This window comes from Danio rerio, chromosome 21 (assembly GCF_049306965.1).
Source record: "Danio rerio strain Tuebingen ecotype United States chromosome 21, GRCz12tu, whole genome shotgun sequence".
Classification (NCBI taxonomy): Eukaryota; Metazoa; Chordata; class Actinopteri; order Cypriniformes; family Danionidae; genus Danio; species Danio rerio.
Window position 1 is genome coordinate 35,820,460 of NC_133196.1, and position 12,041 is coordinate 35,832,500.

The following is a 12,041-nucleotide window of genomic DNA, read 5'->3' on the forward strand; positions in this document are numbered from 1 at the left end:
CTAACTCACAGTGCATTAACTAATGCTAACAAGCACAAATTTGGATTTTAATGATGCATTAGTTAATGTTGTACTTTAATTAATAGATGCTTTACAAGATTATTTATACTTAGTTATTGTTAGTAAATGCATTAACTAACATTAACTAACGCACTAGTATGCTACACTGTTAACCCTTACTGTAGATTATGCAGTAAATAACTGTAAAATAGCCAGTGTTTTGCTGTAATAAAAGGAAACAGTATTTTACTGTAAAAGGAGCAGGATTTGTATGAAATTTTGTAGTGCAAAGAATAAATTACAGTAATTTACTTTATGTACCCATTACAGATAGTTACTGTGATAATAAATGGTAAATTACTGCTCAACCATTATTACCCCATGTACTCTGATGCTTTATGTTGCTATATATATATATATATATATATATATATATATATATATATATATATATATATATATATATATATATATATACTGTTCAGTTTTGGTATATGTATGGTCAGTATTGAGGAGAAAGTGAGACAATGCATTAATGATAAGCTAAATTTCTCTGCAGCCATCTTTGTGTTTTCTTTGGTTCCTTTTATGTTTTTAACATTGAGTATCAGGAGTCAACCAATGTCAATGTCACAGAGGTAATTGAAAGGTAAAGATATCGACGAGATGCATTTAAAGGCAAAAATATTCACACAGAGCAACCAAATTATCACAATCATTTTTATAACTTTGTTTACTTTTCTATAATTAATCTAATTTGCCTAGTTTAGCCTATAGTTAAGCTTTTAAATTGCACTTTAAGCTGAATATTAGTATTTTGCTAAATAACTAGTAAAAATGTGTTATTTAAAAAATATCTTAAACAGCACGTACATACATTTTTGCATAGACTCATTTAATTTGTCTGGAAAACTTCAAATGAAGTAGGTAAAAGTGGCATTAACAGTATAGTATAAAGGCTTTCCTAAATAAATGTATTAATCAGGTTATTTTATTTATTTATTTATTTTTATTACTACAGGTTTGGAACAACATGTGGATCAGATTATTTATTATTATTATTATTTATTTATTTATTTTTTTGCTTTGGATGAAGTTTTTATATTTTTATTGTTTTTATTCAATGATATGTGCATGATTGTGATAAATGTAGGCAGTTTCTTTGAAAATATGCTATGTACCAGGGATGTCAAACTCCTGAAGGGCCGCAGCCCAGCAGAATTTAGTTCCAGCCCTGCTTCAGCACACTACCTTTAGATTTAGTTTGATCAGGTGTGTTTAATTAGTATAACTGCACTGTTACTCTGTAGATTGTGCAGTAAATAACTGTAAAAAACAATGATTTAGGCATCACCACACACTCCCACAGGCTGTTCGTCTAATTCTAAACACAAAGGTGTTAGAAAGAGTTTTCAGAAAATGCCGGCCCTTTAAGGGAGCCAGGTGTTTGATTTGTTTACTGCTGAGTGTGCTCTATTCTCTGTCCATCAATTCAGATGTAGAGTCTGATATGTTTTAGGCTTTAAATAAGAATCTACAATGAGTAAGTAAAAAGTGTTCAAATGTTTTTGAAGGTTTCTAAAATAAGGCTGTGTTTTAAGTTATATTGTTATTATCTTGAACTGTGTACTTGAAAGCTACACTGTTAGCTAGTTAGCCTCTCCTCATATAACTTCTTACATTAATTTTTTTTTAAGTACAGTATATGTATTTATTGGATATTGCATACTGCCATAATGTATAGATGCTTACAGTTGTTTGTATCTTTCTGGCAACTAAGCCAAAATTAAATTCCATCATCTCTGTAAGGTAACATGTGCACATCATCACAGGGAATCACAAAAACATGATACACATAGCCATCCACACACAAAAGCTCCCCTGTCCGGTCCCAGGTTGTGAGTTTGTTGCTAAGTATTTTTCAGAGCTGTGTTTCCATCTATGAATTTATATTTGAAACAATAAAAAAGTTTGTTGTCATGAGATAATTATAACAATAAAAGATTGGATCCTTTGGTTTTTCAGTGTTGCCAACTTTATTATTTTTTTCTACAATTATTTCAAACTTTTTATTGAGAGTTGACACAGTTTTTAATTATTTAAAACTTTAAAATTTAAAATAATTATTTTGTGTTTTTTGCTGTTCAGTTTTTTTTTTTTTTTTTTTTTTTTTTTTTTTTTTTTTTGCATGGTCACCATTGAGGAGAGAGTAACACATTTCACTGCAGCACTTTGTGTGTGTGTGTGTGTGTGTGTGTGTGTGTGTTTATTGGATATGTGATTGTGATAAATGTTGGCAGTTGCTTTAAAAGTATTGCTAATACCAGGGGTTCTCAATCCTGTTCCTGGAGATCTACCTTCCTGCAGATTTCAGTTGCTATCCATATAAAACACACCTGAACCAATTAATTAGGACCTGAACACCACGTGATAATTACAGGCAGGTGTGTTTGATATGGGTAGCAACTGAAATCTGCAGAACAGAGTTTAGTACCCACCCTGCTTCAACATTACCTGTAGAATTCTAACAAGCCTTAATTAGTTTGATCAGGTGTGTTTAATTAGAGTTACAGCTTAAAGTCCCGGTCACACTGCACTTTTCTCTCTTTAGACTTCCATTCATACACATGTGAGTACTGCAGACCTGGAATGATTGCTCATGCGACAAATTTCATAATTTGCAGCATTGGAAAGTTCAAGCTTGGAGAACTCTGAATGCGAAATCACATCATGTGATTGTTTGAGACCAATCAAAGATCAAAATATTACCTCTCTGGCTTGCTTTTTCAATCTCTAATTATTTTATTTAACTCCACTCCTCGCTTTGTTTAATTCCACTTCGCAGTGCAGTATGACAGAATTTTGCATGCTCAAACATTAGTGTGACCGCAGTCTTACTGTACAGACCTGTAATATGCAAGACAATATTTATATCTGCTGATTTCTTAATTTTGTTAAACATTTTCTGTTATTTATTTGTTTGGTGCCAAAACAATAAAATAAATTTGTCTGAAAAAATGTTATGCCTTCTATTTTAAATAACAGCTAAGAATACTGATTAATTTTAGTAACACTACAATAACTATATATGACATACTATTAATGTGTATTCAGTATAGTGCTGTGATTTGTAACACTACAGTACAGTAATTAACTGTGCACAGTTTCCAGTTAGTTACCACTGCTGCTCTATTACAGTAATTAACTGGCAACACTGTTGCCAGCTACTCACTGTATCGGTTCAGTTACAGTAAATAACTGGCAACACTGTTGCCAGCCACTCACTGTAATGGTATAGTTACAGTAGAATACTGGCAACGCTGTTGCCAGCCACTCACTGTAATGGTTCAGTTACAGTAATTAACTGGCAACACTGTTGCCAGTTACTTACTGTAACCAAACTTTTACAGTGAGTAGCTGGCAACAGTGTTGCCAGTATTCTACTGTAAAAAACCCTGGTAAGGTCTAACAGTGTAGAGTGTTACCCAATAATATATAAATACCCCAATGTACTTTAAATTTGTCTCCTTACTTAAAGAAGAAATCATTTTAGAAACATTTGTTTCCATATTTTATGCAAGCAGAAAGACCACTATCCAGATGAGGTCTGAAAAAGGCCACACTGTTTTATTGGATCAATATGCACTCAAATATTTCACTTTGACCCAAATCCAAACTTGGCACAAGCTACTAACAAAGTTTTAAAAAGCAAACATTAATGAAGGTGAATAGTTTTGAATAAGGATACCCCAAACAAAAAGGATCACAATGTTATTGCATCATGACCCAGATGTTTCCACACCAGGGGTTCAACTTTACATCACAGGTAAGAAATGAAGATGAAAGCCAGTACCTTTTCTTTGGACTGGACAGATGGTTTCTGCTGTTGGAGTGACAGAGAGATCTCCATGATGAAGCTGACCGTCTGCTGGAGACCAGTGAGGTAATACAAAATCTGAGCTCAAACTTCTGGGCTCACAGAAGCAACGTGTCACTGTGCAAACACCATAAAACACAATGCCGTGGGGTATAAAAGTCACTGAGAAGGAAAACACACTGACGCACATTCAGCCAACAATCATCCAAAGAAACCAGAGGATGAATGAACGATCGACATACGGCAGACAAAATAAAATACACAATTACAATTTAAAAGGAATTAGTCTAACCAATTTTCTTATATAAAGTAAGTTCATCTGAAGCACACCTTCAATCAGGTCATTTCAATAAATTCTGTCATCTTCATGTCTCTTGAAGGTCAATAAACTAGAGCTTTTGAATTTAAATATGTATAACACACTTCACTGTACTATCAAGAGACGCAGCAGAGTTTTGATCATTTGTACATTTCTATTTATGTTTTCATAAGTTCAAATAAATGCACTTCTATTGTTTATAGAATTTGCTAGTAATCAGTTCCCACCTACTTTTATATGAATATAAACAAGCTTGTTAGGAAATTAGAATATAGGGTTATTTTTGGAAATAGGCTTAAATAGATTTACAAATCCTCTAGAGTCAAACAGTTTTACTATTTTTTAATCCATTCAACCGATTTCTGGGTCTGGAGAAAGTGCTTTTAGCTTAGCTTAGCATAGATCATTGAAAAGGATTAGACAATTAGAAAAATGTTCATATTACAGCTATTTTAGGAATTGGGCTTGGCTAACATATTTAACCTTGCCGCTCCAACTAGTTTTAAAAAACAAATAGAAATGGTGAGGAGGGGGAGTCTTAAAATGCCTGTTTTATTACATTCAGCTCGCAGTAGAAAAGACAAGCCACGCCCACTATTTTCTCATTTAATATTCCATTTCTCTAGGAACTGCATCATGTTACCTAATACCTAGTTACCTGCATGCTGTTACCTAGTAACCCCGCTGGGTATTATTTTCAGATACTAAAAAAATATGATTGCCCCTGCTGCAACCATGGTGAACTAAATGGATTTAAAAATAGTAAAACAACTATTTAAGATCCATAACTTAAGAACTAAATTTTTCAAATTGAGTTATCAATACTTACGTTTTCTAAAATAATTGAGTTGCCAATACTGTTAAGCTAATTTACCAGCTAATTTTAAATGCAATCAGTTTCCACAAGCTTCCTTAAATGAACTGTATGTACATTTTTCACTCTTTTATAGCATAAAAATATTATAATATGTTTGCACATATTTAAGAAACATGCTAACTGAATACACTTGATTATCTGAAAAACAATGCTAGAGTAATGTATTTGTTTTGGTTTTTTATAACATGCCTACTGCCAGTTTACCTGTTTATATTTCAGCACTCTGTGTAGTCTTGAAGGCTGCTTCAAGAATTTACACTTAGCTGATGATTTATAATTGGTGATGAAAAGAATGATCCCAGAGTTCTCAGTACTAGAGGGAGAGAGCCCAGAGCCCTGGGGCCACAATTAAGTTCTCTTGAAGCCCAGATGTTCCTGAGCTGGATGAAAACGGTTCTTGCTTTAACGATTTTTGCCTTACTGTCTGTATCTGTTCCATCCTGGTTAATGATGCTGCCCAAAGACTGTACCTCCTCCATTCCTGAACTTCCATTCAGGGTTTCTGGATTGTTGCAGCTAGAGTTGATCTTAAGAATCTTGGTCTTCTCTGTGTGGATATAACTTGTGATGATGTGGCTGCGAACACTATGGTTTTATCTAAAATCTGCTGCTGGTTGTGGGAGAGAAGTGCGACAAGTTATTATGTTTTGTTAAAGAAGTTATGTTTTGTTGTCATTTGTTGTCTCTCTCACACCAACAAAATATAATGTTATAGTGGTTCCAAAATAATTCTGAGACAAAATCTTACCAGGTGCAAGTCATGGGCTTCACATGGGGGCTTTGGTCAAGTAATCTTGAAATGGGTCTTCCAGCAATTCTAAACAAAATCACACCAGATCATGGTTATCAGTTGCAAAATGTATAAAGTTTCTGGGTTTTTAAAAATATATGAATATTTAAAAAAGATTGCATTTACTAAAATAGCCACCTGTAAATTTAGGCCTGGGGTATTTAATAATGATTTTAATTTATTAAGATTTAGCTAAAAAAATGTTTTTAAAAATGTAATAACACATGCTTTTATAACAAGAGATTCATGGAATACTGAGAAATGTTTAGCCATTTACTGCAATCGAAATGATGATAATACTAATTATATGCATTGTTCTCATGTGTGACATTGAAAATGTGTCATCATGTAAACAACCCATAAGCATATTCTGACTTACGCGATGCTTTATTGAAAAACAAAGGAAAATGTATTCATCCTTAATCCATGACTGTCATTGATCTCTGATCTCTTTCACTGATAAAATTTCTTAACTCAACAATTGTTTTATGTAATCATCAGTTTTGATTTTGGCTTATATTTGCACATAAACATAAATCATTGACCATAAAATCAATTGTATATTCTTGATGTTCACCCACAAACCACATTGGTTCTTGCTCAATCTTAAATGAGCTGGAATGACCACAAGAATAAACCTCCAAAAGCTAAGTAACAATCTAGATTTTTGTGACCAGACGTCCAATAGAGGGGCATAAATCTGTCAGATTTGACTAAAAATATCTTCACTGGTGTCCAGAAGATAAAACATCTCTCGTGGGTTTGAAGCGACAGAAGGATGAGTAAACAGCGACAGAATTTTTTCTTCGGGTTGAACTAACCCTTAAGTGTTTCTGCACACACTTGTCCAATCAAACTGCCCAAAGCAGGTTCAGACCGGAAAACCATCCAGAACCCGTTCAGTTTTGCGTCACCAAAGCTCCTTCTGTTGGGTGATGGTGGACACCTGTTCCTCTCCATTCATGAGTGCAGCAGTACGTGCAGGCCATAAGCCCAATCCCCATCCCACTCTCACAGCTGCAGACATGAGCTCAGCCAGCAACAAAGGCATTCGTGCTCCTGCGTGTTTGAGAAAGCAAATGTGGTAATTAATGACCCTTAGCAAAAAAAAAAAAATGAAAGAAAGAGTTTATCATGATGTTCACTTTCAGGTTCTCTGACTTAACAGGTTTAGTTGCAACTTCTCCTCATAAGAAACATTATACGATGAGTTACAGTGTATAGTTTTTTTAGAATGACAGATTGTTTAATTGAACAGGATTGTTTTTAAATTGTACAATAAAGACTCATTTATACTTAGAAATTAAACCTACATTCAATAAAGTTAGGGTTAGGGTTAGGGTTAAAAGAAAACGAAAGGAAACTTTGGTTAAAGAAGTGAGGGACACACAAAATGATGGAAAATGTAATGAGATCAAATCTCTTCTCCTGCAAACATTTGCAGACTAGGGTGGAACAAAATCCAGGAAATAATTTAAGTTGATTAATTTTAAACTTACTTAATCCCAGGGCAGATACTGTCAAAGTTGATATCTAGCTTACCCAATTCACCTACAGCACATGTCTTTGGACTTGTAGGGGAAACTAGAGCACCCGGAGGAAACCCACGCAAACACTGGGAGAACATGCAAACTCCACACAGATATGCCAACTGACCCAGCCAGGACTTGAACCAGCGGCTTTCTTGCTGTGAGCCCATTGCGCCACTGTGCTGCCTCATTTCAAACTTACCTGATAAAAAAAAAAAAAATTATATATATATATATATATATATATATATATATATATATATATATATCAATTGTGTGTGTTAAATCATCATTTTGTAATATTAATTGTCAAATATTTTATAATGTAAATTGTCAAAGCAGATAAACACCAATCAAGTAAAGACAGTAAAAGCCATAATATTTCAAATTGTAGAAAATGTAGAAGGCAAGGGAGTAGTGTAAAATGCTCATGTAGTTCCTAGTAAGTTAAAAGTTCTGCACTTCAGTTAAGTATAAATGTCAATGTTAAAGTTTAGTTCAGTTTAGTTCAGCAATGTAAAAAAAACTGCTGAGCCAATGTGGTAAACATTTCCTTTAGTGAGAATCCAGAAGGTGGCTCTGATTGGAAAAAGAAAAAACTTAGCTACTTTTTATTCTTTTTTGGGCGAATTTAGAGATATCATTGGGCTGAAAAATGTTCTTGGACTTGGCAACTTTGCTCAATACTAAAAACTGTTTGAATGTGACAAATAATTCATTCATATATGGTAAGACTTATCATGAATAATATTCATGGTAAGCTACCCAACAGGCACTTTGATTTCATAACAACATGAAAAAACATGCAAAAATATGCAAGCTGAGATTGCATCTTTCAGTGATGCAGTGTCAGACACAACGCACTCAACTGAGCTAGTGCCGTCACTGTGAGGGGTAGGGTTAGGCGTGGAGTTAGATGAGCGCATTAAAAAGCATTGCATGCAGCTCAGATTGAATTGCACCAGGTCTGCATCCAGACCCCTCTCAAAAAAGCCAATCAATTGGACCAGGGGTCCATTCTTCGTACCTCACTTAAATGATCTAATATGATTTTGCCGATCCTGGATCATTTAATCTTGATAACTGATCTCTCGCTAATTTGGTTCTTCAAACAAGTTCGCGGATCAGATTAGAATGTCTGGATGAACAGATCTGAGATTGCTGAATGTGTTGTGAAAGACAAATCTATCGATCCTCGAAATCATGATTAGCAATGCAACGATTGGCTGACGGCACAGCAGCGTAATGACATCATCTGATTAATATTCAATTATCCATGTGAGCAAAATTACATCAAATTAGCAGTAAACGGTTTGTAAATACAGTATATGATAAGCAATAACTTTACACATTTGTTATGAGCTATGGGCGTTACACTTTTATGTGTCAAGAGTATTCATCATGTATTTCAGTGCATATCAATGTATTTAGTTCTACATTTAGAAAAGATTTTCTTTAGTAGCCGCTTTTTTTTAATCGCTGTATGGAATAACTGGATGTTTACAAAAGCATTTTGATATTGGTAAAGGCATCTGCAACTTTTGTGAAGCATAATCATATTAACTGCCAAAAAATGTTTATGACTGCATTAATATATTATTTCTTTTTTTTAAAAATCACATATTCTGCATTTCTATTATCATACACAATTTGTACTAAAGCGATCTAAAAACTTCATATCAATAAGTTTTTTCTTTGCACAACTAGGTGGCAGTCTTTGTACTTTCATTTTGAGGGAGCAGATTGCATAAGTCTTATTAATATATATAACTTTATTTATTTTATTAATAACTAACTTTATATATATATATATATATATATATATATATATATATATATATATATATATATATATATATATATATATATATATATTTTTTTTTTTTTTTTTTTTTTTTTTTTTTTTTTTTAATATTTACTATTTTCCCAAGTGTATATAACTACTACTGTAAGAAAATATCAGAATTCGGTACATACTTTCTCTATTATCTTGAACTGACCCGATCTAATCCTGTTTATATGAATTGACTCTCGGATCAGCTTTGAAGAATGAAACGATCCTGGAGTGAGTAATCCATGTACGAAGAACGGACCACAGGGATCCTTTTGTTGATTATCCAGGAACCTCTAAATCTCTAAAACTAAAAGCTTGTCTGCCTTTTTGTAAAAAAAAAAAATATTTCATGTTCTTGTTTTTTATTTATTTTATTTAGTTAGTTACTTAGTTAGTTAGTTAGTTAGTTAGTTAGTTAGTTAGTTAGTTAGTTAGTTAGTTAGTTAGATTTTGTTTGTTTGTTTTTTCATGTGGGTGTCAGGATTCAAATGACATAAATGATTGATATTGTCTTATTCTTCAATGTAAATTACTGACATATTTTTTCACTAAAAACGTTCAATAATAATATATTTGAAAAAAAAGAAAATTAAACAGACACGTAGCATTAACATCAAAAGACACGTTTTTGCAAAAAAAACAACTCCATTGTAGAGATAAAAAAAATTCTGTGTAAATTTGGACTTGAACCTTCAGATGAATGAAACTTGTCTTATAACACTTTTTGATGAGCAAAAAAAACATACATGTGTAGATGTCAAATGGAAGTTAAAATTTTGACATCAAACCGATTTGCAGTTTTGACATGTTTTTTTGACTTTTTAATGTTTAATCTTATTAAGGTTCTTCTGAGTGTGCCAGTTTAGGTTCAGTTTAAAACACAGTTCAGATTTTTTTATTATAATGTGTTAAAAAGTGTCATGTTGGGGGCGTGTAAACAGCTCGCTGTTTAGGTGCGTGTTGCTTCACATGAAAATTAGTTTCGGCTTCCCGCTTAACAAGAGGGCGAAGCCAAGAGCTCACCTGCTCTGTGTTTGCAACAGACATTCAGACTGAGAGAAGAAACAGGAGTGAGAGAATCAGCATTCAGCCGTAAATGTACAATTCGGACACAGACCAAGCAGAGAGTACAAAATCATGTGTGTCTTTGTATAGTTTTACAGCCAGCGGAGAGTAATAACCACGCACACTGAATTAACTTTAACTGAGGCACCGGATGCGCCGCTCGAGGCCACAGGTTTCCATCAGGGCACACACAACGGCACCCCAAGTCGGCGGCTGTCCGCGGCGCCCAGCCGCCCACTTAAATCGCTGCCCCGCGCACCCCAACAGAAACCCACGGCCAAAATTCCAAAATGCATGGTGCTGCATCAGCATCAGCGTCGCGACATGCAGAGCGGAGCTTCTGGTGTGTGACCTGCAGGCAAGTTTGTTATTTTCTTTCCAATGAAGAGATGCACATGAGGCAACACGCTTGCACTTTTCCAGCTGCACCTAGTTAAAATCACAGGGAGCTTCTGTGAACGTGAGAAATGCGAACTGCTGAAGTTTAAGGTAGACGCAATGAAAAGTACACGTTTGCAAACCTACCTAAAGGTATAACCAATAATTCCGATCAGAGCAATAATGTGGAAAAAAAACTCACTATAGCTGCCAACTGTTTCTTGCAACATAGGTTTATTCTGAAAACGTAGCCCATTATACTGTATATTTCTGGAGATCAAGAATTATGTAGCTAGAGCTACACATGGCTGAATTTCATCTTTAAAACAAACACTAGGGGATGGTGTGTCACCGTTCCTTTTCTCGCTTACTAGCTTACTGCTTACCTGCATGCGGACAGCTTTTCCGCTGTTACAAGTTTGTCTGGTAGCTCGACATGTAAAAGATAGAAATTTGACATCTGAAAAGGTGTACACAGCGGCCTCTGGTGGATTGGCGAAAACAAAAACTGCAAAAAAAGTACCTCCTGGGACGTATATTGCTCTCTCCAGGAATGTATATAGGGTCATGTCAGAATGAGCCCGAGTTAGCTTCTTTTCCATGCATATTTTTTTATTACACCCATGTGTGTGATTACAGTCAAGCAAAAGGTAAAATCCTCCAAAACTCTGTTACTCTGCTGCACTCGAGATGGTGATGTGAACTCATCTGACACACTCTCCACTTTTACTGATTGTCACTTGTCAAAATCACTACTCATTTGAATAAAGTTAACTAGTAAACACCTCAGATTACATCCAATCACCAGCAAAATCACACCAGAGGTTGCCTACTAAGTGATTTGTTAATTTTTTTAGCTTTAAACTAAAAAATAAAGAATAAATTCTGAAACAATAATAATACTATTATTACAATCTTGCAATACAGGAACAATTCTGGATTGTGAGATAAAAATATTTGTATGCACAATGACTTGAAAGTTGCTTCAATAAATTTATCCCTTAGAGATTAATTAATATTAACACAAATATGTGACCAGTAGACTAATGTAATCATGAACACTAAAAGTAATGTAATTATTGCTAACCATGTTGTTATTATTAGTATTCTAGACAGTGTTGGAAATGTCAGTGACATTAAACAACCTCATAGAATTAGTAATATCCCAACTCTTTGACTAAAATCACAAGTTGTAAAAAAAGCTGCTCAACAAGGTTTACATCTACAGTATGAGTTAGTTGGTCATTCAATGATTGGTTTCTAATCCCATAGAATATTATGGAATCACTACGGGAGCAAAAGCCAATAATAAAGTGCCGTCCATCTGCAGAGCCGTGATAAGGACCCTCAGGATCCACTAGGAAACTTCTGC

At 34.2% G+C, this 12,041-nt stretch overlaps 1 protein-coding gene across 23 annotated transcripts in view; it reads right to left on the reverse strand.

Annotated features, from left to right (window-relative positions):
* The window catches only part of rgs14b (regulator of G protein signaling 14b), a 63,272-nt gene that overhangs the window by 38,291 nt on the left and 12,940 nt on the right, over positions 1-12,041 (reverse strand). For 2 of the 23 annotated variants that reach the window (XM_073936092.1, XM_073936089.1), the window contains exons 2-6: positions 7,520-7,594; positions 6,685-6,922; positions 5,822-5,890; positions 5,278-5,683; positions 3,854-3,994 (exon numbers count right to left, since the gene is read on the reverse strand). In XM_073936092.1, coding sequence (XP_073792193.1) covers positions 3,854-3,910 — 57 coding nt within the window. In that variant the 5' untranslated portion in view covers positions 3,911-3,994; positions 5,278-5,683; positions 5,822-5,890; positions 6,685-6,922; positions 7,520-7,594. Of the gene's footprint in view, positions 1-3,853; positions 4,057-5,277; positions 5,684-5,821; positions 5,891-6,684; positions 6,923-7,405; positions 7,595-12,041 lie in introns of those variants that run through there. The other 21 variants (XM_073936082.1, XM_073936083.1, XM_073936084.1 and 18 more) reach the window with 15 other exon arrangements.